Source organism: Panulirus ornatus, chromosome 8 (genome assembly GCF_036320965.1).
Source record: "Panulirus ornatus isolate Po-2019 chromosome 8, ASM3632096v1, whole genome shotgun sequence".
Lineage (NCBI taxonomy): Eukaryota > Metazoa > Arthropoda > Malacostraca > Decapoda > Palinuridae > Panulirus > Panulirus ornatus.
In genome coordinates, this window is record NC_092231.1 from 22,447,320 (window position 1) to 22,474,443 (window position 27,124).

At 41.3% G+C, this 27,124-nt stretch overlaps 1 protein-coding gene across 2 annotated transcripts in view; it reads right to left on the reverse strand.

Moving 5' to 3' along the window:
* The window catches only part of LOC139749871 (ankyrin repeat domain-containing protein 13C), a 257,041-nt gene that overhangs the window by 73,788 nt on the left and 156,129 nt on the right, over positions 1 to 27,124 (reverse strand). For both annotated transcript variants that reach the window (XM_071664226.1, XM_071664227.1), the window contains exon 7: positions 13,395 to 13,553. In XM_071664226.1, the coding sequence (XP_071520327.1) occupies positions 13,395 to 13,553 (159 nt within the window). The remainder of the gene's footprint in view (positions 1 to 13,394; positions 13,554 to 27,124) is intronic.

The window sequence follows — 27,124 nt, forward strand, 5'->3', positions numbered from 1 at the left end:
GGATTGAAGCAAGGCATGTGAAGCGTCTGGGGTAAACCATGGAAAGCTGTGTAGGTATGTATATTTGCGTGTGTGGACGTGTATATGTACATGTGTATGGGGGGGGGGGGTTGGGCCATTTCTTTCGTCTGTTTCCTTGCGCTACCTCGCAAACGCGGGAGACAGCGACAAAGTATAAAAAAAAAAAAAAAAAAAAAAAAAAAAATTATCATTGAGTATGATGATAGGCTGGCAGATGTAGAGAGTTTGGATTGGGGAGGTAAGCAAAGTGAGAGTCACAGCAAGTGGTCAGGTGAAAAGACAAGATGGTGAAAGCCTTGCATAAGGTAAAATGTGGCAAGGCAGATTGGGTGGATGATATTGTAGTTGAGTTTCTTAAGAAAAGTGATGATTGTGTTGATGACTGGTTAGTTGAGATATTTATTGTATGGATTGTTAACGGTATTAGCAGAATGACTGTACAGCACCAGTATATAAAAGCGAAGCTAACAAATGTATTCATATTTTTATTATACTTTGTCGCTGTCTCCCGCGTTAGTGAGGTAGCACAAGGAAACATACGAAAGAATGGCCCAACCCACCCAAATACACATTTATATACATACACATCCACACACACACACATATACATACCTACTCAACGCATACATATATATACACAAACAAACACACATACATATATACACATGTACATAATTCATACCATCTGCCTTTATTCATTCAGCCACACAGGAAATGAAAACCCCCTCCCCCCATATGTGTGCGAGGTAGCACTAAGAAAAGACAACAAAGGCCACATTCCTTCACAATCAGTCTCAAGCTGTCATGTATAATGCACCGAAACCACAGCTCCCTTTCCACATCTAGGTCCCACAAGACTTTCCATGGTTTACCCCAGACGCTTCACATGCCCTGGTTCAATCCAGTGACAGCACGTCGACCCCAGTATACCACATCGTTCCAATTCACTCTATTCCTTGCACACCTTTCACCCTCCTGCATGTTCAGGCCCCAACCATTCAAAATCTTTTTCACTCCATCTTTCCACCTCCAATTTGGTCTCCCACTTCTCCTTGTTCCCTCCATCTCTGACACATATATCCTCTTGTAAATCTTTCCTCACTCATTCTCTCCATGTGACCAAACCATTTCAAAACACCCTCTTCTGCTCTCTCAACCACACTTTTTTTATTACCACACACCTCTCTTACCCTTTCATTACTTACTCAATCAAACCACCTCACACACCATATTGTCCTCAAACATCTCATTTCCAGCACATCCATCCTCCTCCGCACAACTCTAACTATAGCCCACGCCTCTCAATCATATAATATTGTTGGGACAACTATTCCTTCAAACATACCCATTTTTGCTTTCCAAGATAACGTTCTTGACTTCCACACATTTTTCAACACTCCCAGAACTTTCACCCCTCCCCCACCCTATGATTCACTTCCACTTCCATGGTTCCATCCGCTGCCAGATCCACTCCCAAATATTTAAAACACTTCACTTCCTCCAGTTTTACTCCATTCAAACTTACCTCCCAGTTGACTCGTCCCTCAACCCTACTGCACCTAATAACCTTACTCTTATTCACATTTACTCTCAGCCTTCTTCTTTCACACACTTTATCGAACTCAGTCACCAGCTTCTGCAGTTTCTCACCCAAATCAACTACCAGTGCTGTATCATCAGCAAACAACAACTGACTCACTTCCCAAGCTCTCTCATCCACAACAGACTGCATACTTGCCCCTCTTTCCAAAACTCTTGCTTTCACCTCCCTAACAATCCCATCCATAAACAAATTAAACAACCATGGAGATATCACACACCTCTGCCGCAAACCTACATTCACTGAGAACCAATCACTTTTCTCTCTTCACTGCTTCTAACAACTTTCCTCCCACACCATATATTCTTAATACCTTCCACAGCGCATCTCTATCAACTCTATCATATGCCTTCTCCAGATCCATAAATGCTACATACAAATCCATTTGCTTTTCTAAGTATTTCTCACATACATTTTTCAAAGCAAACACCTGATCCACACATCCTCTACCACTTCTGAAACCACACTGCTCTTCCCCAATCTGATGCTCTGTATGTGCTTTTACCCTCTCAATCAATACCCTCCCATATAATTTCCCAGGAATACTCAACAAACGTATACCTCTGTAATTTGAGCACTCACTCTTATCCCCTTTGCCTTTGTACAATGGCACTATACAAGCATTCTGCCAGTCCTCAGGCACCTCACAATGAGTCATACATACATTAAATATCCTTACCAACCAGTCAACAATACAGTCACCCCCTTTTTTTAATAAATTCCACTGCAATACCATCCAAACCCACTGCCTTGTTCGAATTACAAAGGTATAAGTTTCTTGAGTACATGTGATTAAGTTGTAAGGAAGAGTGATGATTCAGAAGGTAGAGCATCAAACTGGGGAGGAATAATGTGGTTTCAAGAGTGGTAATGGCGATGTGGATCAGGTGTTTCTTTGAAATTTGTGTATCAGACATACTTAGAGAAACAAAAAGATTTGTATATAGCATCTATACATTTGGAGAAAGCATATGCTAGGGTTGACAGAGATGCTTTATGATAGATAACACAAATAAATGGAGTGGGAGGAAAATTAATAGAAGAAGTAAGGAAATTCTATCAAAAGAGTAAGACATGTATGCAGGTAAAGAGGAGGGTGAGTGGTTCCAGGTGAAGGTTGGTTTGCAGAAGTGGTGTATGATGTCACCATGGCTGTTCAATCTGTTTATAAATGGGGTGGTGAGGGAAGTAAGTGTTAGGGTCTTGAACAGAGGAGCAGATATGCAGTCTGCTAGGGGTGGGGGCCTGGGAGGTGAGTCAACTGTTGTTTAGTGATGACAGTGTTGGTGGTGTCTGAGTTTGGGATAGTGTGTGAAGGGAGAAAGTCGAGAGTACACGTGAATAAAAGCAAGGTTATTGGGTTCAGCAGTGCAGAGACAGGTTAGATGGGGTGCGGCTTTCAAAGGAGAAATCTTGGAGGAAGTAAGGTTTTAGATACACAGGAGTGGACATGGCAACAAATGGAACCATGAGAGTAGAAGGCTCTGGGAGCATTGAGGAATGTAACCCTCACCATATGACACAGTATATATTCACTTTATTAAACATACCAGTGATATAATTTCCTTACACTCATACATATATACAGTTTCTTTACACAATTGTGCTATTTCTTCTATTCCAAATGTGTGATGCTATGACATTTACCATATACAATGTCCACAAAAAACACTGTCTGCCCAATATAAATTTTCAAAGGTGATACATGGATAAGGTTTATTTTGGGTACAAGCATACAACATTCAGGGTGATATCATCATTCATCTAGTAACTGAGACCATTATTTCTAATAGTATCATCACCTTTAGCCCGCTTCTGTGTACCTCAAGCTATTTTGAGGGAGGGATGTTCCTTCTTTCCTCTTCCTGACTGCCACTTCATTTCAAGAATTTTGCCTCTGGTCACTGGATTTCTTCCAAATATGCTTCATGATGGTTGACCCTTACCTTTCTAAGGAGAAGAGAGCTCAAAGTCTCACCATGAAGCAAGAGAATGTGGGTACATGTGAGACTTTTAGGCACACTGGATACTAAGAACACACTTTCAGGCAGTTGCTTCCTGCAACACCTCATCAATGCCTCACCTCCTTCAGAGGAGTAAGACCTTATGGATTTAAAACACAGATCTAGAACACTTAGGCACCTTTCTAGCCATGCACAGACATCTGCAGATGGCAGTTAAGGCCAAAGAAGAGATGATAAAGTACTAAAATAGTGTGGCAGACATAGTATATCTTTTTCTTTCAGTACTACAGTACAGCTTGAAACATGAATGTATATAAAGAGGCACATCATACTCAGTATAAACGTATGTTTTCTGCACTCTTCATTACCCTTGTGAGTTGTGCTAGCACAAACATGACACCTGTGCCAAGGATGATTGTAGGTGTTGGCTGTTTCCTTCATAAAACCATAACTGGAATTTCTTTCAGTATCTACCATGACAAACAAATCACTATCAAATTATTAAAAGAAATAGTATGGCTCCTCTGAATTCTCAGCAACAGAACAAGCACCTATCATACCTTAATCATTTCCATCAAAAACAAATTGTGTTGGAGTGAAGTTGACCATATCTGTCCATGCCCATAAGGCAGATGGCTGAAACAACATTGCTGCTTAATTCTGCGACCACCTACTACCTCACACACTGGGACTGATATCATCTTCACCCTCACTGCTGGCAATATCATGCTTTTCTTCCTCCTGCCTTGGTTCTTCCACATCGTTGTGAAAACTACATCCACTATCACTCTCGTCCAAACTGTCCACATAAAAGCATTTTCAATTTTGTGCAGCTCATGCAAGGTGAAACTGTTATACCGTACTCTTCACCATAATGATGGTATGTGCCCATTACAGCAAAAAAATATGGACTAATGTGTAGAAATACCCTCTGAGGTGCTAGTAAGTGAATTCTGACTAATTAACACTCCTACTACTGTGCATGAACTTTTTAATAAGGAGATCCCACATATGGGATTTTCAGTCAACTCCTCGAGGAAAAGCATTCCATAAATGGTGATACCTGACATTTTCTTTCAGTATGCAATGTGTAATGCTTTCACTGCTTAAATTATATGTTGATATCATTTGGAACAACATCAGCTACATAAGGTTTTGATATTTTTCAAACTTTTGATTTTTTTAGAAGTCCTAAACCACTTATTGAAATTAAAATGGATGTCAAGATAGACCACAAAATGATACTACATGAACGTTCTTGGAACCTATCTAGTGTTATATCCTGACCCTTTTGAACCATGTTTCTTGACATGTAAGATGCACATTATTCCAAACACCTTTTTCCAAAATGATCCTGCATTTATGTGTTGATGCTTTGGAATAATGTTTTTCCAAAACATTCACCGCTATCATCATTTGAGTTATTAGGTGTGAGTCTGAGAGCAGAAAATTTGGAGAAAGTGACATGTTTTAGATACCTTGGGGTGGACATGGCAGTAAATGGAACCATGGAAGTGAGAGTGAGTCGTGGTGGGTGAGAGGGTGTGGGTTCTGAAACCATTGAGGAATGTGTAAAAAAGACTTTGCCAATTGGGAGGGCAAAAATGAATATGTTTGAAGGTACAGTAGTTCCAATAATGTTGTACGGATGTGTGGCATGGGCTTTACATGAGGATGAGCAGAGAATTGTGTATGTGTTGGAAATGAATTGTTTATGGACAGTTTGAGGTGTGAGATGGTTTAAATGAGTAAGTAATAAAAGGGTAAGAGAGCTAAAGAGGATGTCCTGAAATGGTTGGGATATATAAAGAGAATGAGTGAGAAGAGGTTGACAAAGAGGATATATGTGTCAGAGGCAGTGTTGGGCACCGATAACTAACTATAAAGTTAACTTAACGATAATCCAATAACCCCAATTTCTAAGTTTGATATTGATAACTTGATAATTGTAATATCTATTAGAAGTTAACGATAATCCAATAATGATAACTTTTTTAATAAACATTTAAAAAACATGGAATAAAAGCTTCAAAAGCCATAGAAAATGCTTATCTATCCTAATCTAAGAATAACTAAGCCTTTCCTATAAATCTTTACGAAAAAAATAAATTGTTTTGAAAACCTTGTACCCAAACTAATGCCATCAACTTAATTCTAATTTACCAGAAAATTATTACAGCGGGAACTGAAAGGTGCCTGAGACAGAGGCATTACAGCAGGAACTGAAAGGTGCCTGAGACAGAGGCAATCTCAATGCTGAGAACTTCGTTTTTGTGCTCGATGGACCATGGTCCGTTGTAGTCTTGTACTGTTGTAAGGTAACTTTTAGAGATCAGACTGTAAGAGAGAAGTTGGAGAACTGAACGCTGTCAAGCTGACAATGATACTGAACAGCGTTACTGGCTACCACCAATACGGGTGAATCTACAGAGTATGACAGAGTTGCTAGGTCTGTCATTTTAAGGACAATCTGTTCTTTTTTAGTTCTGGTTGTCCTATTTATTTTGAGAGAAAAGAACAGCCTATTTCTGTCCTTTTTGAAGTATTCTAAATTTCTATTTAGCTTTAAACATAATAATTACAAAGGTCATGAATCTTAACAGAATTCTTTCCCAGCCAGATAATTGGCAAGTGTTAACCAACAAGATCTATGGACACGTCTGCTTCTGCTTAAAACTTTGCACTGTACCTGCTTGGTACAGGAACAGTATAGGGGAGGGAAGGGAGGGGAGACTGAGGGAGTTAGAACCAGGGTCTGAGAGGGAGTCTGAAATGGAGTGTTTGGTGGCTGAGCTATTACTAGTATATATTGTAAGACAAAGATTAATCTGTTTTTAACATCTGTCTGTATCATTTTACAAGCCATATAATTTTCATCACCATAAAGAGGTAATAAAAATCAAGCACAGTATGATTATGTTGGACACATGAAACAAATAAACAATATATCTGAGCTAGATATTTCACTCATATAACAAGTGACATATTATCATACATGCATGTAAATGACAACAAATAGAATGAACAACGAAGCATATCAATCAAATAACCAATCATAGTTTAAACTTTCTATTACAAGAAACAGAATTAACAACACAGAATAACAATTATACTGAAGACCCTGAAAAGAAAATGTTTTTTTTTTTTTTTCTTTTTTTATACTTTGTCGCTGTCTCCCGCGTTTGCGAGGTAGCGCAAGGAAACAGACGAAAGAAATGGCCCAACCCCCCCCCCCCATACACATGTACATACACACGTCCGCACACGCAAATATACATACCTACACAGCTTTCCATGGTTTACCCCAGACGCTTCACATGCCTTGATTCAATCCACTGACAGCACGTCAACCCCTGTATACCACATCGCTCCAATTCACTCTATTCCTTGCCCTCCTTTCACCCTCCTGCATGTTCAGGCCCCGATCACACAAAATCTTTTTCACTCCATCTTTCCACCTCCAATTTGGTCTCCCTCTTCTCCTCGTTCCCTCCACCTCCGACACATATATCCTCTTGGTCAATCTTTCCTCACTCATTCTCTCCATGTGCCCAAACCATGTCAAAACACCCTCTTCTGCTCTCTCAACCACGCTCTTTTTATTTCCACACATCTCTCTTACCCTTACGTTACTTCCTCGATCAAACCACCTCACACCACACATTGTCCTCAAACATCTCATTTCCAGCACATCCATCCTCCTGCGCACAACTCTATCCATAGCCCACGCCTCGCAACCATACAACATTGTTGGAACCACTATTCCTTCAAACATACCCATTTTTGCTTTCCGAGATAATGTTCTCGACTTCCACACATTTTTCAAGGCTCCCAAAATTTTCGCCCCCTCCCCCACCCTATGATCCACTTCCGCTTCCATGGTTCCATCCGCTGACAGATCCACTCCCAGATATCTAAAACACTTCACTTCCTCCAGTTTTTCTCCATTCAAACTCACCTCCCAATTGACTTGACCCTCAACCCTACTGTACCTAATAACCTTGCACTTATTCACATTTACTCTTAACTTTCTTCTTCCACACACTTTACCAAACTCCGTCACCAGCTTCTGCAGTTTCTCACATGAATCAGCCACCAGCGCTGTATCATCAGCGAACAACAACTGACTCACTTCCCAAGCTCTCTCATCCCCAACAGACTTCATACTTGCCCCTCTTTCCAGGACTCTTGCATTTACCTCCCTAACAACCCCATCCCTAAACAAATTAAACAACCATGGAGACATCACACACCCCTGCCGCAAACCTACATTCACTGAGAACCAATCACTTTCCTCTCTTCCTACATGTACACATGCCTTACATCCTCGATAAAAACTTTTCACTGCTTCTAACAACTTGCCTCCCACACCATATATTCTTAATACCTTCCACAGAGCATCTCTATCAACTCTATCATATGCCTTCTCCAGATCCATAAATGCTACATACAAATCCATTTGCTTTTCTAAGTATTTCTCACATACATTCTTCAAAGCAAACACCTGATCCACACATCCTCTACCACTTCTGAAACCGCACTGCTCTTCCCCAATCTGATGCTCTGTACATGCCTTCACCCTCTCAATCAATACCCTCCCATATAATTTACCAGGAATACTCAACAAACTTATACCTCTGTAATTTGAGCACTCACTCTTATCCCCTTTGCCTTTGTACAATGGCACTATGCACGCATTCCGCCAATCCTCAGGCACCTCACCATGAGTCATACATACATTAAATAACCTTACCAACCAGTCAACAATACAGTCACCCCCTTTTTTAATAAATTCCACTGCAATACCATCCAAACCTGCTGCCTTGCCGGCTTTCATCTTCCGGAAAGCTTTTACTACCTCTTCTCTGTTTACCAAATCATTTTCCCTAACCCTCTCACTTTGCACACCACCTCGACCAAAACACCCTATATCTGCCACTCTGTCATCAGACACATTCAACAAACCTTCAAAATACTCATTCCATCTCCTTCTCACATCACCACTACTTGTTATCACCTCCCCATTTACGCCCTTCACTGAAGTTCCCATTTGCTCCCTTGTCTTACGCACCCTATTTACCTCCTTCCAGAACATCTTTTTATTCTCCCTAAAATTTACTGATAGTCTCTCACCCCAACTCTCATTTGCCCTTTTTTTCACCTCTTGCACCTTTCTCTTGACCTCCTGTCTCTTTCTTTTATACTTCTCCCACTCAATTGCATTTTTTCCCTGCAAAAATCGTCCAAATGCCTCTCTCTTCTCTTTCACTAATACTCTTACTTCTTCATCCCACCACTCACTACCCTTTCTAAACAGAAAATGTAAAATGATAAAAATTTTATCAGACAAAGAATTAACAGACACTATCAGACTAAAAAATCGAATTATCGGAAGTTAACTGGTCCAATAATGATTACGGAAGTTAACTTTCCATAATAGACTGATAAACAATTAACTTTGATAATTATCTATTATTGGATTATTGCTTTAGTGCCCAACTCTGGTCATAAGTGAAGGGGACAAGAACGAGGATGAGACCAAAGTGGATATGGAAGGATGGCGTGAAAAAGATTTTCAGTGCATGGGGCCTGAACATGCAGAAGGATGAAATGCTTGCATGGGAAAGAGTGATGTAGGATGGAGTGAAAAAGATTTTCAGTGCATGGGGCCTGAACATGCAGAAGGATGAAATGCTTGCATGGGAAAGAGTGATGTGGAACAATGTTATATACTGGGGTCAACATGCTGCTAATGGACTGAACCAGGGAATGTGGAGTGGCTAGGAGAAACCATAGAAAGGTCTGTGGGGCCTGGTTGTGGATAGGGGTCTGTGGGTTTGGTGCACTGTGCATGAAAACTAGAGAATGGATGTAAGTGAATGCACCTATTCTTCGTCTGTTTCAGGTGCTACCTCACAGATATGGGTAAAGGCAAACTATCTATCTATCTATCTATATCTCTGACATCCATTCCCTACAGGAACTCCCATCAAGGGGTGGCCATGGCAAAAACTTTCCACTTATCCCTGTTCTTACATGCCTCCCTCACATACACCAGTCCAGGTATTCTTCCTCCACTTCTCTCCGTCCTCCCTATTTGCCCATGCAGAGGTGGTCTTCCTCTCACACCAACCCCTTTAATTGTACTATCAAACACTCTCCTTGTAAACTCCCATTCATGCATTCTTTCCACATGCCCAAACCACCTTAAAGTATTACCTTTCACCCATTCTACCACTCTACAATTCATTCCTTCTGCACTCCCTGCCATATCACATCTCTCATACACCCTTTCATTTTTTGCTTCATTCCATCTAGTCACACCACATGCTCTTTATAAACTGCTATTTCTACAGCCTGGCTTCTTGATCTCTGTGACTTATTCCATGTCCATGTTTTGACTGCACAGGTCAGGGTTTGGATGACTATGCTGTCCTATAAGCCTCTCTTCACTTCCACGCTTACACCTCTACCCTTCATTATTCTATTGAGGGACCCAGTGACTCTTCTACTCTGTACTGCTCTCTCCTTTATCTCTCCTTCCATATCACCAAACTTACCCAAGACAACTTCTAGATACTAAAATTCTCTCACTTCTTCCAGTCTTTCTCCCCCTATATCCAAAGCATAATCTAGTACACTTTCTTCTTTCACTCTATATGGTTTTAGAAAATCTACACTTTCAATCTGTTTCCTTTCAAACACCATTACTTTACATATATTCCATCTAACTATTTCTGTTTATTATACTTTGTCGCTGTCTCCCGCGTTAGCGAGGTAGCGCAAGGAAACAGACAAAAGAATAACCCAACCCACCCACATACAGATGTATATACAAACACGCCCACACGTGCACATATACATACCTAAATATTTCAACATATACATACAATAACATTTATTTATCTAAACTGATTTATTCATTATACCTTGTCGCAAAATAAAATAAATAAACAAATAAATACTTTGTCGCTGTCTCCCGCATCAGTGAGGTAGCGCAAGGAAACAGATGAAAGAATGGTCCAACCCACCCACATACACATGTATATACATACACATCCACACACGCACATGTACATACCTATATATTTCAACGTATACATATATATACATACACAGACATATACACATGTACATGGCAATGGGAAAGAATAAAGGCAAAAAGTATGAGAGTTGGGGTGAGAGAGTATCATTAAATTTTAGGGAGAATAAAAAGATGTTTTGGAAGGAGGTAAATAAAGTGCATAAGACAAGAGAACAAATGGGAACATCGGTGAAGGGGCTAATGGGGATTTAATAACAAGTAGTGGTGATGCGAGAAGGAGATGGAGTGAGTATTTTGAAGGTTTGTTGAATAAGTTAGATGATAGAGTGGCAGATATAGGGTGTTTTGTTAGAGGTGGTGTGCAAAGTAAGAGGATTAGGGAGAATGGTTTGGTAAACAGAAAAGAGGTAGTGAAAGCTTTGCGGAAGATGAAAGCCGGCAAGGCTGCAGGTTTAGATGGTATTGCAGTGTAATTTATTAAAAAAGGGGATGACTGTGTTGTTGACTGGTTGGTGAGGATATTCAATGTATGTGTGGCTCATGGTGAAGTGCCTGAGGATTGCCGGAATGCATGCATAGTGCCATTGTACGAAGGCAAAGGGGATAAAGGTGAGTGTTCAAATTACAAATACATAAGTTTGTGGAGTATTTCTGGGAAATTATATGGGAGGGTGCTGATTAATAAGAGGGTGAAGGCATGTACAGAGCATCAGATTGGGGATGAGCAGTGTGGTTTCTGAAGTGGTAGAGGATGAGTGGATCAGGTGTTTGTTTTGAAGAATGTATGTGAGAAATACTCAGAAAAACATATGGATTTGTATGTAGCATTTATGGATCGGGAGAAGGCATATGATACAGTTCAGAGAGATGCTCTGTGGGAGGTATTAAGAGTATACGGAGTGGAAGGTAAGTTACTAGAAGCATTGAAAAGTTTTTATCAAGGATGTACAGCATGTGTACGAGTAGGAAGAGAGGAAAAGGACTGGTTTCCAGTGAATGTCAGTTTGCAGCAGGGGTGCGTGTTGTCTCCATGGGTCTTTAATTTGTTGATGGATGGGGTTGTTAGGGAGATGAATGCAAGAGTGTTGGAGAATGGGGCAAGTATGCAGTCTACTGTGGATGAGAGGGCTTGGGAAGTGAGTCAGTTGTTGTTCGCTGATGATACAGCGCTGGTGACTGATTTGGGTGAGAAACGGCAGAAGTTGGTGACTGGGGTTGGTAAAGTGTGTGAAAGAAGAAATTTGAGAGTAAATGTGAATAAGAGTATGGTTATTATGTTCACTAGGGTTGAGGGACAAGTTAATTGGGAGTTAAGTTTGAATGGAGAAAAACTAGAGGAAGTGAAGTGTTTTAGATATCTGGGAGTGGATTTGGCAGTAGATGAACCCATGAAAGCAAGAGTGAATCATAGGGTGGGGGAGGGGGTGAAAGTTCTGAGAGCATTGAAGAATGTGTGGAAAGCGAGAACATTATCACAGAGCAAAAATTGGTATGTTTGAAGGAATAGTGGTTTCAACAATGTTATATGGTTGCGAGGCATGGGCTATAGATAGGGTTGTGCAGAGGAGGGTGGATGTGTTGGAAATGAAATGTTTGAGGACAATATGTGGTGTGAGGTGGTGTAATCGAGTAAGTAATGAAAGGGTAAGTGAGATGTGTGACAATAAAAAGAGTGTGGTTGAGAGAGCAGAAAAGGGTGTATTGAAATGGTTTAGTCACATGGAGAGAATGAGTGAGGAAAGATTGACAAACAGGATATATGTGTCAGAGGTGGAGGGAACGAGAAGTGGGAGACCAAATTGACCGGAGCCTGAACATACAGGAGGGTGAAAGGTGTGCAAGAAATAGAGGGAATTGGAACGACGTGGTATACCATGGTTGACGTGCTGTCAATGGATTGAACCAGGGCATGTGAAGTGTCTGGGGTAAACCATAGAAAATTTTTTGGGCCTGGATGTGGAAAGGGACATGACAGCTAGAGACTGAGTGTGAACAAATGTGGCGTTTGTTGTCTTTTCCTAGCTTTATACTGTGGTAGTGATAAAGCTTTACAGTGTAACAGTGTTATAGCTTTACAATATGGGAGTGATATAGAAGTGCAAGAGCTTTAAACAGAATTGTGGCAGCACTGTCAGTTTAATGACCTTCAGGAATTCTATTACTGTCATACAAAATGTGTAATTGCAAAGATCATCTAGATGGACTATAAACTGTGTCACTGCACACTCATTTCCATGGCAATCGTTTCATCTCTGCAGTTTCTCAATGACACTCATGGTGAAATTATATGCGAAGTCCCATGTTAATTGCCCACTCTCTCTTACCCAAAATTAATCACCAAGTAGTGAAGGTAATTTAGTTTGGGTTAGATTAATCAAAAATTTGTTGTAATATTAGTCAATACCTTTATAGTTTTAAGGATAATATTTGAAAATTTTACTAATACAAATAAAGTTTTGCCAGTATAAACATCATGTAAACAACATGTAGGGGGCTTAGAATACCATACATAAAAAAAAAAAAAAATGATCACACAATTGTGGAGATACGCAGCCACTATACAGCCTACCTGCCTTCTTCCCCATCCACTCAACACTCTACCAGTCTGTCTTTACTTCTGCACAAAACTGAGCATTAAATATTTTACAGAAAATAGTCCACTCTTGTCCAATACATATGATATTTAGATACTGTGCATACGTGCTTTATCAAAAACTAAAGTGTAATTTGTACACAATATCTTTCACAAACTTTTGAAACTAACCTCATCAAAGGAATGTGCTCCACCTCCTTTTGTAAAACTCTCCACAATAGCTTTATTCTTTTGTAAATCCTCTTCACTTAGGTGCTCTCTTCGTTTCCGAGACTCCAGAGTTAACCCATTTAAATAATAGAAATCAGCATTAAATTTGCCAACCATTTCCTGTAAAAATAATATGGCAAAGTGGTTAGGATAATAAAAAATAATGCTATAAGACATGCTAGAGATGATCAAAGTGGTTATAATTTTCAACAAAAAATATTTCTAAATCATTCTCTCTCTCTTTCTCTCTGCTTATCCATTTTTCTGAACACTTCTTTTTCTTAAAACACTATTTTCCCAATTTTCTTCAACTCTTGCATTCTCATCAACAATCACAGCAAACTTCTCATACTCTTACAAAGTCTGCAAAAGGACTCCAAACTTCCTTCTCTCTTCTGGGTTGGCATGCATCTCACAATAACCATGTGGTATATCGGGGTTAATGTGCTGTCAATGGACTGAACAGGGGCATGTGAAGTGTCTGGGGTAAACCATGGAAAGTTCTGTGGGGCCTGGATGTGGATAGGGTGCTGTGATTTGAAAGCATTACACATGACAGCTTTTTTTGTCTTTTCCTGGCACTACCTCGCTGAAGGGGAGGAGATGCTATTTCATGGAAGTCAAGAACGTTATCTTGGAAAGCAAAAATGGGTATGTTTGAAAGAATAGTGGTTCCAACAATGTTATATGGTTGCAAGGCGTGGGCTATAGATAGAATTGTGCGGAGGAAGGTGGATGTGCTGAAAATGAGATGTTTGAGGACAATATGTGGTGTGAGGTGGTTTGATCGAGTAAGTAATGAAAGGGTAAGAGAGATGTGTGGTAATACAAAGAGCGTGGTTGAGAGAGCAGAAGAGGGTGTTTTGAAATGGTTGGTCACATGGAGAGAATGAGTGAGGAAAGATTGACAAAGAGGATATATGTGTCAGAGGTGGAGGGAACAAGAAGTGGGAGACCAATTGGAGGTGGAAAGATGGAGTGAAAAAGATTCTGAGTGATCGGGGCCTGAACATGCAGGAGGGTGAAAGGCCTTGCAAGGAATAGAGTGAATTGGAAAGATGTGGTATACCGGGGTCGACGTGCTGTCAATGGATTGAACCAGGGCAGGTGAAGCGTCTGGGGTGAACCATGGAAAGTTTTGTGCGGCCCGGATGTGGAAAGGGAGCTGTGTTTTCAGTGCATTACTCATGACAGCTAGGTCTGAGTGTGGGTGAATGTGGCCTTTGTTGTCCTTTCCTAGCTCTACCTCATGCGCACTCGGGGGCAGGGGGGTTGTCATTTCTGTGTGGCAGGGTGGCGGCAGTAATGGATAAAGGTAGCATGTATTAACGTGCATGTGTATATATGTGTATGGCTGTGTATGTATATATATGTATATGTTGAAATGTATTGGTATGTTTATGTGCATGTGTGGGCATTTATGTATAGGTATGTATATGTATGTGTGTGGGCGTTTATGTATATACATGTGTTTGTGGGTGGGTTTGGCCATTCTTTTGTCTGTTTCCTTGCGCTTCCTCGCTAACGTGGGAGACAGCGACAAAGTATAATAATATGTAATAATAAGTATTCCCTGCATATCGTAGAAGGCGACTAAAAGGGGAGGGAGCGGGTGGCTGGATATCCTCCCCTCTCGCTTTTTTTTTAATTTCCCAAAAGAAGGAACAGAGAAGGGAGCCAGGTGAGGATATTCCCTCAAAGGCCCAGTCCTCTGTTCTTAACGCTACCTCACTTATGCGGGAAATGGCGAATATTATGAAAGAAAAAGATATATATATATATATATACATATACACATATGTTAATGTGCTGAGAGGTGCAACTGGAGGAATGTCTGATAATTATCTTGTGGAGGCGAAGGTGAAGATTTGTAGAGGTTTTCAGAAAAGAAGAGAGAATGTTGGGGTGAAGAGAGTGGTGAGAGTAAGTGAGCTTGGGAAGGAGACTTGTGTGAGGAAGTACTAGAAGAGACTGAGTACATAATGAAAAAAGGTGACAACAATGGACGTAAGGGGAGTGGGGGAGGAATGGGGTGTATATAGGGAAGCAGTGATGGCTTGTGCAAAACATGCTTATGGCATGAGACGCATGGGAGGTGGGCAGATTAGAAACTGTAGTGAATGGTGGGATGAAGTAGTAAGATTATGAGTGAAACAGAAGAGAGAGGCATTTGGACAATTTTTGCAAGGAAGTAATGCATGTGACCAAACCATTTCAATACACCCTCTTCTGCACTCTCAACCACACTCTTTTTATTACCACACATCTATCTTACCCTTTCATTACTTACTCGATCAAACCACCTCACACCACATATTGTCCTCAAACATCTCATTTCCAACACATCCACCTTCCTCCGCGCAACCCTATCTATCACCCACGCCTTACAACCATATAACATTGTTGGAACCACTATTCCTTCAAACATTCCCATTTTTGCTTCTCGAGATAACGTTCTCGCCTTCCACACATTCTTCAATGCTCCCAGAACCTTCGCCCCCTCCCCTACCCTGTGACTCACTTCCACTTCCATCGTTCCATCCTCTTCAAAATCCACCCGAATCAGCCACCGGTACTGTATCATCAGCAAACAACAACTGACTCACTTCCCAAGCTCTCTCATTCACAATAGACAGCATACTTGCCCCTCTCTCCAAAACCCTGGCATTCACCTCCCTAACAACCCCATCCATAAACAAATTAAACAACCATGGAGACATCACACACCCCTGCCGCAAACCGACATTCAATGAGGACCAATCACTTTCCTCTCTTCCTACACGTACACAAGCCTTACATCCTAAATAAAAACTTTTCACTGCTTCTAACAACTTGCCTCCCACACCATATATTCTTAATATCTTTCACAGAGCATCTCTATCAACTCTTTCATATGCCTTCTCCTGATCCATAAATGCTGCATGCAAATCCATTTGCTTTTCTAAGTATCTCTCACATACATTCTTCAAAGCAAACACCTGATCCACACATCCTCTCCCAATTCTGAAACCACACTGCTCTTCCCCAATCTGATGCTCTGTACATGCTTTCACCCTCTCAATTAATACCCTCCCATATAATTTCCCAGGAATACTAAACAAACTTATACCTCTGTAATTTGAACACTCACCTTTATCCCCTCTGCCTTTGTACAATGGCACTATGCATGCATTACGCCAATCCTCAGGCACCTCACTATGAGTCATACATACATCAAATATCCTTACCAACCAGTCAACAACATAGTCTCCCCCTTCTTTAATAAATTTCACTGCAATACCATCCAAACCCACTGCCTTGCCAGCTTTCATCTTCTGCCCAGCTTTTACTACCTCTTCTCTGTTTACCAAATTATTCTCCCTAACAATCTCACTTCGCACACAACCTCAACCAAAACACCCTATATCTGCCACTCTATCATGCAACACATTCAACAAACCTTCAAAATACTCACTTCATCTCCTCATCACCACTACTTGTTATCACCTTTCCATTAGCCCCCTTCACCGATGTTCCCATTTGTTCTCTTGTCTTACGCACTTTATTTACCTCCTTCCAAAACATCTTTTCATTCTCCCTAAAATTCAATGATACTCTCTCACCCTAACTCTCACTTGCCCTCTTTTTCACCTCTTGCACCTTTCTCTTGACCTCCTGCCTCTTTCTTTTATACATCTCCCAGTCAGTTGCACTATTTCCCTGCAAAACTCATCCAAATACCTCTCTCTTCTCTTTCACTAATAATCTTACTTCTTCATCCCACCACTCACTACAATTTCTAATCCGCCCACCTCCCACGCTTCTCATGCCACAAGCATCTTTTACACAAGCCATCAGCGCTTCCTTAAATACATCCCATTCCTCCCCCACTCCCCTTACGACCTTTGCTCTCACCTTTTTCCATTCTGCACTCAGTCTCTCCTGGTACTTCCTCACACAAGTCTCCTTCACAAGCTCACTTACTCTTACCACTCTCTTCATCCCAACATTCTCTTTTCTGAAAACCTCTACGAATCTTCACCTATGCCTCCATAAGATAATAATCAGACATCCCTCCAGTTGCACCTCTCAGCACATTAACATCCAAAAGTCTCTCTTTCGCACGCCTATCAATTAAAAAGTAATCCAATAATGCTCTCTAGCCATCTCTCCTACTTACATATGAATACTTACGTATATCTCTCTTTTAAAAACAGGTATATATATATAGTGGGGCCTGGATGTGGAAAGGGAGCTGTGGTTTCAGTGCATTATTACATGACAGCTAGAGACTGAGTGTGAACAAATGGGGCCTTTGTTGTCTTTTCCTAGCGCTACCTCGCACACATGAGGGGGGAGGGGGATGGTATTCCATGTGTGGCAAGGTGGCGATGGGAATGAATAAAGGTAGACAGTGTGAACTGTGTGCATGGGTATATATGTATGTGTCTGTGTGTGTATATATATATATGTACATTGAGATGGATAGGTATGTATATTTGCGTGTGTGGACGTGTATGTATATACATTGTGTATAGGGGTGGGTTGGGCCATTTCTTTCGTCTGTTTCCTTGCGCTACCTCGCAAATGTGGAAATAGACGTAAGAAATGGCCCAACCCACCCCCATACACATGTATATACATACACGTCCACACACGCAAATATCCCTGGGGATAGGGGATTAAGAATACTTCCCACGTATTCCCTGCGTGTCGTAGAAGGCGACTAAAAGGGGAGGGAGCAGGAAGCTGGAAATCCTCCCCTCTCGTTTCTTTTTAATTTTCCAAAAGGAGGAACAGAGGGGGGCCAGGTGAGGATATCCCACAAAGGCCCAGTCCTCTGTTCTTAACGCTACCTCGCTAATGCGGGAAATGGCGAATAGTTTAAAATAAAAAAAATATATATATATATATATATATATATATATATATATATATATATATATATATATATATTTTTTTTTTTTTTTTTTTTTTTCATACTTTGTCGCTGTGTCCCGCGTTTGCGAGGTAGCGCAAGGAAACAGACGAAAGAAATGGCCCAACCCTCCCCATACACATGTACATACACACGTCCACACACGCAAATATACATACCTACACAGCTTTCCATGGTTTACCCCGGACGCTTCACATGCCTTGATTCAATCCACTGACAGCACGTCAACCCCTGTATACCACATCGCTCCAATTCACTCTATTCCTTGCCCTCCTTTCACCCTCCTGCATGTTCAGGCCCCGATCACAAATAATCCTTTTCACTCCATCTTTCCACCTCCAATTTGGTCTCCCTCTTCTCCTCGTTCCCTCCACCTCCGACACATATATCCTCTTGGTCAATCTTTCCTCACTCATTCTCTCCATGTGCCCAAACCATTTCAAAACACCCTCTTCTGCTCTCTCAACCACGCTCTTTTTATTTCCACACATCTCTCTTACCCTTACGTTACTTACTCGATCAAACCACCTCACACCACACATTGTCCTCAAACATCTCATTTCCAGCACATCCATCCTCCTGCGCACAACTCTATCCATAGCCCACGCCTCGCAACCATACAACATTGTTGGAACCACTATATATATATATATATATATATATATATATATATATATATATATATATATATATATATATATATATATATATATAAAAGGGCAAATGAGAGTTGGGGTGAGAGAGTATCATTAAATTTTAGGGAGAATAAAAAGATGTTCTGGAAGGAGGTAAATAAAGTGCGTAAGACAAGGGAGCAAATGGGAACTTCAGTGAAGGGCGCAAATGGGGAGGTGATAACAAGTAGTGGTGATGTGAGAAGGAGATGGAGTGAGTATTTTGAAGGTTTGTTGAATGTGTTTGATGATAGAGTGGCAGATATAGGGTGTTTTGGTCGAGGTGGTGTGCAAAGTGAGAGGGTTAGGGAAAATGATTTGGTAAACAGAGAAGAGGTAGTGAAAGCTTTGCGGAAGATGAAAGCCGGCAAGGCAGCAGGTTTGGATGGTATTGCAGTGGAATTTATTAAAAAAGGGGGTGACTGTATTGTTGACTGGTTGGTAAGGTTATTTAATGTATGTATGACTCATGGTGAGGTGCCTGAGGATTGGCGGAATGCGTGCATAGTGCCATTGTACAAAGGCAAAGGGGATAAGAGTGAGTGCTCAAATTACAGAGGTATAAGTTTGTTGAGTATTCCTGGTAAATTATATGGGAGGGTATTGATTGAGAGGGTGAAGGCATGTACAGAGCATCAGATTGGGGAAGAGCAGTGTGGTTTCAGAAGTGGTAGAGGATGTGTGGATCAGGTGTTTGCTTTGAAGAATGTATGTGAGAAATACTTAGAAAAGCAAATGGATTTGTATGTAGCATTTATGGATCTGGAGAAGGCATATGATAGAGTTGATAGAGATGCTCTGTGGAAGGTATTAAGAATATATGGTGTGGGAGGCAAGTTGTTAGAAGCAGTGAAAAGTTTTTATCGAGGATGTAAGGCATGTGTACGTGTAGGAAGAGAGGAAAGTGATTGGTTCTCAGTGAATGTAGGTTTGCGGCAGGGGTGTGTGATGTCTCCATGGTTGTTTAATTTGTTTATGGATGGGGTTGTTAGGGAGGTAAATGCAAGAGTTTTGGAAAGAGGGGCAAGTATGAAGTCTGTTGGGGATGAGAGAGCTTGGGAAGTGAGTCAGTTGTTGTTCGCTGATGATACAGCGCTGGTGGCTGATTCATGTGAGAAACTGCAGAAGCTGGTGACTGAGTTTGGTAAAGTGTGTGGAAGAAGAAAGTTAAGAGTAAATGTGAATAAGAGCAAGGTTATTAGGTACAGTAGGGTTGAGGGTCAAGTCAATTGGGAGGTGAGTTTGAATGGAGAAAAACTGGAGGAAGTGAAGTGTTTTAGATATCTGGGAGTGGATCTGGCAGCGGATGGAACCATGGAAGCGGAAGTGGATCATAGGGTGGGGGAGGGGGCGAAAATTCTGGGGGCCTTGAAGAATGTGTGGAAGTCGAGAACATTATCTCGGAAAGCAAAAATGGGTATGTTTGAAGGAATAGTGGTTCCAACAATGTTGTATGGTTGCGAGGCGTGGGCTATGGATAGAGTTGTGCGCAGGAGGATGGATGTGCTGGAAATGAGATGTTTGAGGACAATGTGTGGTGTGAGGTGGTTTGATCGAGTGAGTAACGTAAGGGTAAGAGAGATGTGTGGAAATAAAAAGAGCGTGGTTGAGAGAGCAGAAGAGGGTGTTTTGAAGTGGTTTGGGCACATGGAGAGGATGAGTGAGGAAAGATTGACCAAGAGGATATATGTGTCGGAGGTGGAGGGAGCAAGGAGAAGAGGGAGACCAAATTGGAGGTGGAAAGATGGAGTGAAAAAGATTTTGTGTGATCGGGGCCTGAACATGCAGGAGGGTGAAAGGAGGGCAAGGAATAGAGTGAATTGGAGCGATGTGGTATACAGGGGTTGACGTGCTGTCAGTGGATGGAATCAAGGCATGTGAAGCGTCTGGGGTAAACCATGGAAAGCTGTGTAGGTATGTATATTTGCGTGTGTGGACGTATGTATATACATGGGTATGGGGGGGGTTCGGCCATTTCTTTCGTCTGTTTCCTTGCGCTACCTTGCAAACGCGGGAGACAGCGACAATAAAAAAAAAAAAAAAAAAAAAAAAATATATATATATATATATCTATCCCTGGGGATAGGGGAGAAAGAATACTTCCCACGTATTCCCTGCGTGTCGTAGAAGGCGACTAAAAGGGAAGGGAGCGGGGGGCTGGAAATCCTCCCCTCTCTTTTTTTTTTTTTTATTTTTTTTTTTCCAAAAAAAGGAACAGAGAAGGGGGCCAGGTGAGGATATTCCCTCAAAGGCCCAGTCCTCTGTTCTTAGCGCTACCTCGCTAATGCGGGAAATGGCGAATAGTATGAAAAAAAAAAAAAAAAAAATATATATATATATATATATAAATCCCTGGGGATAGGGGAGAAAGAATACTTCCCACGCATTCCCCACGTGTCGTAGAAGGCGACTAAAGGGGACAGGAGCGGGGGCTGCAAACCCTCCCCTCCTTGTGTTTTAACTTTCTAAAAGGGGAAACAGAAAAAGGAGTCACATGGGGAGTGCTCATCCTCCTCGAAGGCTCAGACTGGGGTGTCTAAATGTGTGTGGATGTAACCAAGATGAGAAAAAAGGAGAGATAGGTAGTATGTTTGAGGAAAGGAACCTGGATGTTTTGGCTCTGGGTGAAACGAAGCTCAAGGGTAAAGGGGAAGAGTGCTTTGGGAATGTCTTGGGAGTAAAAACAGGAGTGGTGCGAGTATGCGATAGAGTGTAAGAAAGTAAACTCTAGATTGATATGGGTAAAACTGAAAGTGGATGGAGAGAGATGGGTGATTATTGGTGCATATGCACCTGGGCATGAGAAGAAAGATCGTGAGATGCAAGTGTTTTGGGAGCAGCTGAGTGAGTGTGTTAGGAGTTTTGATGCACGAGACCGGGTTATAGTGATGGGTGATTTGAATGCAAAGGTGAGTAATGTGGCAGTTGAGGGAATAATTGGTGTACATGGGGTGCTCAGTGTTGTAAATGGAAATGATGAAGAGCTTGTAGATTTATGTGCCGAAAAAGGACTGGTGATTGGGAATACCTGGTTTAAAAAGAGAGATATACATAAGTATACGTATGTAAGTAGGAGAGATGGCTAGAGAGCGTTATTGGATTACGTGTTAATTGATAGGCGCGCAAAAGAGAGACTTTTGGATGTTAATGTGCTGAGAGGTGCAACTGGAGGGATGTCTGATCATTTTCTTGTGGAGGCGAACGTGAAGATTTGTAGAGGTTTTCAGAAAAGAAGAAAGAATGTTGGGCTGAAAAGAGTGGTGAGAGAAAGTGAGCTTGGGAAGGAGACTTGTGTGAGGAAGTACCAGGAAAGACTGAGTATAGAATGGAAGAAGGCGAGAATTCAGGATGTAAGGGGAGTGGGGGAGGAATGGGATGTATTTAGGGAAGCAGTGATGGCTTGCGCAAAAGATGCTTGTGGCATGAGAAGCGTGGGCGGTGGGCAGATTAGAAAGGGTAGTGAGTGGTGGGATGAAGAAGTAATATTATTAGCGAAAGAGAAGAGAGAAGCATTTGGACGATTTTTGCAAGGAAATAATTCAAATGACTGGGAGATGTATAAAAGAAAGAGGCAGGAGGTCAAGAGGAAGGTGCAAGAGGTGAAAAAGAGGGCAAATGAGAGTTGGGGTGAGAGAGTATCATTAAATTTTAGGGAGAATAAAAAGATGTTTTGGAAGGAGGTAAATAAAGTGTGTAGGACAAGGGAACAAATGGGAACTTCAGTGAAAGGGGCAAAGGGGAGGTGATAACAATTAGTGGTGATGTGAGAAGGAGATGGACCGAGTATTTTGAAGGTTTGTTGAATGTGTTTGATGATTAAAGCAGTGTTTGATGTTAGAAGCAGTAAAAAGTTTTTATTGAGGATGTAAGGCATGTGTGCGTGTAGGAAGAGAGGAAAGTGATTGGTTCTCAGTGAATGTAGGTTTGCGGCAGGGGTGTGATGTCTCCATGGTTGTTTAATTTGTTTATGGATGGGGTTGTTAGGGAGGTGAATGTAAGAGTTTTGGAAAGAGGGGCAAGTATGCAGTCTGTTGTGGGTGAGAGAGCTTGGGAAGTGAGTCAGTTGTTGTTCGCTGATGATACAGCGCTGGTGGCTGATTCATGTGAGAAACTGCAGAAGCTGGTGACTGAGTTTGGTAAAGTGTGTGAAAGAAGAAAGTTGAGAGTAAATGTGAATAAGAGTAAGGTTATTAGGTACAGTAGGGTTGAGGGTCAAGTACATCGGGAGGTAGGTTTGAATGGAGAAAAAACCGGAGGAAGTAAAGTGTTTTAGATATCTGGGAGTGGATTTGGCAGCGGATGGAACCATGGAAGCGGAAGTGAATCATAGGGTGGGGGAGGGGGCGAAAATTCTGGGAGCCTTGAAGAATGTGTGGAAGTCGAGAACATTATCTCGGAAAGCAAAAATGGGTATGTTTAAAGGAATAGTGGTTCCAACAATGTTGTATGGTTGTGAGATGTGGGCTATGGATAGAGTTGTGCACAGGAGGGTGGATGTGATGGAAATGAGATGTTTGAGGACAATATGTGGAATGAGGTGGTTTGATTGAGTAAGTAATAATAGGGTAAGAGAGATTTGTGGTAATAAAAAGAGTGTTGTTGAGAGAGCAGAAGAGGGTGTTTTGAAATGGTTTGGTCACATGGAAAGAATGAGTGAGGAAAGAATGACCAAGAGGATATATGTGTTAGAGGTGGAGAGAACGAAGAGAAGTCGGAGACCAAATTGGAGATGGAAAGATGGAGTGAAAAAGATTTTGAGTGATCGGGGCCTGAACATGCAGGAGGGTGAAAGGCGTGCAAGGAATAGAGTGAATTGGAACGATGTGGTATACTGGGGTCGACATGCTGTCAATGGATTGAACCAGGGCACGTGAAGCGTCTGAGGTAAACCATGGAAAGTTCTGTGGGGCCTGGATGTGGAGAGGGAGCTGTGGTTTCGGTGTATTATTACATGACAGCTAGAGACTTGAGTGTGAACGAATGGGGCCTTTGTTGTCTTTTCCTAGTGCTACCTCGCACACATGAGGGGGGAGGGCGTTGTTATTCCATGTGTGGTGGGGTGGCGATGGGAATGAATAAAGGCAGACAGCATGAATTATGTAGATGGGTATATATGTATATGTCTGTGTGTGTATATATATATATGTATACATTGAGATGTACAGGTATGTATATTTGCTAAGTGTGGACGCGTATGTATATACATGTGAATGTGGGTGGGTTGGGCCATTCTTTCGTCTGTTTCCTTGCGCTACCTCGCTAACGCAGGAGAGAGCAACAAAGCAAAATAAAATAAATAAATAAATAATAATGAAGCACAAATTAAAAAGCTTCTTGGTTATCTCAATCGCATACATGAAATTGCCAAAGCCATTACATAAATGGAAGAATTCAAAAGTGCACCATTGAGTTCGGTGAAATAACTCAGGAAATGGCAACATGAATGCTAGTGTTTGAAAATATTACAGCGGGATTAACATGATGGGCAAGTCTGGTACAAAGATACCTTTTAATGATATATAACTAAAACGTACTTAATCATAAATACATTAGTTCAGGTACAAATGAATCCATAAACCCATGTGGCATTAAGCCAACAATAATCAGAAAAAATATAAAAAGCTGAAAACAATTGGTAGTGGAATTAAAGGGTACGAAACAAACATGGAGAATGACCAGAGGAAGGTAACAAGGATGGAAGCAGAATTAAGTGAGCTAAGCTATAAGGAAAGGCTGGGGGCTTTAAATTTATCCTCTTGGCAGAGAGAAGAGTGAGGGATGACCTGATGACAGCCTTAAAGATTTAAAAGAGAATGATGAAGTGAACAGTGGACATTACTTTGAGAGATGTGGGGATAGAGGAACCAGAGGACATAACATGAAATAAACTTTCTCACCTACCCCCTAGGGTAGCAGAGAAAATTCTACCTCAGTATTCCCTACATGTAGAAGAAAAGAGGCAACTTAAAGGGGTGGGAGCAGAGGGCTGGAAACCCCTCCCTCCTTGTATCAAATTTCTAAAAGATGAAACAGAAGAAGGAGCCACGCAGGGAGCGCTCATCCCTCTTGAAGGCTCAGGCTCAGGCAGGGGTCTCTAAATGTGTGTGGATGTGTAACTAAGATGAGAAAAGAGGTGAGACAGGTAGTATATCTGAACAAAGAAACCTGGTTGTCCTGCCTCTAACTGAAATAAAGCTCAAAGGTAAAGGAGAAGAATGGCTTAGAAATGTCTTAGGAGTAAAGTTAGGCATTGGTGAGAGGACAAGATCTATGGAAGGAGCAACACTACTGAAGCAGTTGTGGGAGTATGTGATAGAATGTATGGAACCAAGTTCTAGACTGATGTGGGTAAAACTGAAAGTGGATGGTGAGAGATGGATGACTATTAGCACTTTTGCAATGGGCCATGAGAAAAAAGATCATGAGAGGCAAGTGTTATGGGAGCAGCTAGGAGAGTATGTCAGTAGTTTTGACGTACGAGACTGGGTATTAATAACAGATGATTTAAAAGAGAAGGTAAGTAATGTGGCAGTATAACTGGAACACATGGGATATTCAGTGTTATGAATGGATATGGTGAACAACTTGTGGAGTTGTTTGCTGAAAAGAAATGGGTTATCGAGAATATGTGGAATAAAAAGAGGGTTATACACAAGTATACATATGGAGAAGGTCAGTGGGTATTAATGGATCACATATTAAATGAAAGGCATGTAAAGAAAATGACTTTTGGGTGTAAATGTACTGAGAGGGGCAATGGGATGTCTGATCACTTTCTTGTAGAGGCAATGGTGAAATTTGTACAGGTTTTCCGAAAAAAGAGGAAGCAATGTTGGGGAGAAGTAAGTGATGAGACTTGAAAAAGAGACTTTGGTGAAGAAATACCACATGAGATTGAGTGCAGAATGGCAGAAAATGGGGTAAACATAGCAAGGGGACTAGACTAGGCATGAGATTGAGTGCAGAATGGCAGAAAATGGGGTAAACGAAGCAAGGGGAGTAGATTAGGAATGGGGGATACTTGGGAAGGCAGGGTGGCATGTGAAAGGTGGGAGATTGGTAGGTTAGAGAGAGGCGAGACGAAGAAGTAAAGTTGCTAATCCGAGAGAAAAGAGAGGCATTTGGGTGATACTTAAAGGGAAGAAGTGCATATGACTTTGGGATGTAAAAGAGAAAATGGCAGAGAGTCAAGAGGAAGGTGCAGGGGTTTAATAAGAGGGCAAATGAGAATTGGAGTGAACATGTATCAGTAAACTTTAGGGAGAATAAGATGTTTCTCAGCATCCTTACTTGATAGAGTTGAGTCAAACGCAGTCAGAATTATAAACTGTCTCAGGCAAACTTGCAAATTTGACCCTCTTGCCCTACACCGCAATGTTGGTCCACTTTCCCTCTTCTATAGGTATTACTTTGGTTTTAGCTCCCAAGAGCTGACTGCTTGTGTGCACCCACCACCAGCTAGACCGTGATATACTCAGCAAGCTGCTGCGTCACATGATTACCGTGAGGTGGTCAACAACTCAAGGCTCAGCTGTTTTGATAATGTTTCTTTTCCAACACTTCAAAGCTTTGGAACTCTCTACCTTCTAGTGTCTTTCCCACTAAACTATGACCTGGCAAATCTTAAAAGACAGGTTTTTCATTTCCAAAATTTGTAAACACTTTCCCTCGTCTTTTCTTTTTCTTTCATTAATCTCTATATTTTAATTAAGGCCTAGCCTTGATGTGGACTTTTGTCTGTCTGGAGCATTCAACGAAGAAAGAGAAGAGAGCAAAAGGGAACATCGGTGAAGTTGATAAAAGGGGAAGTGATAACAAGTAGTGATGAAGTAAGGAGGAGATGGAGTGAGTATTTGAAGGACTGTTAAATGTGTTTAATGATACGTGTGGCAGATGTAGGGTGTTTTGGTTGGGGTGGCATGCAAAGTAAAAGAGTCATGGAGGTGGTTTTGTGGCAAGAGAAGAGGTGGTGAAAGCCTTGCAAAAGATGAAATGTGCCAAGATAGCTGGAGTAGACAGTACAGGTTGAGCATCCCTTATCCAAAATGCCTGGGACCAGAAGTGTTTCGAAATTTGGATATTTTCATATTTTTGAATAT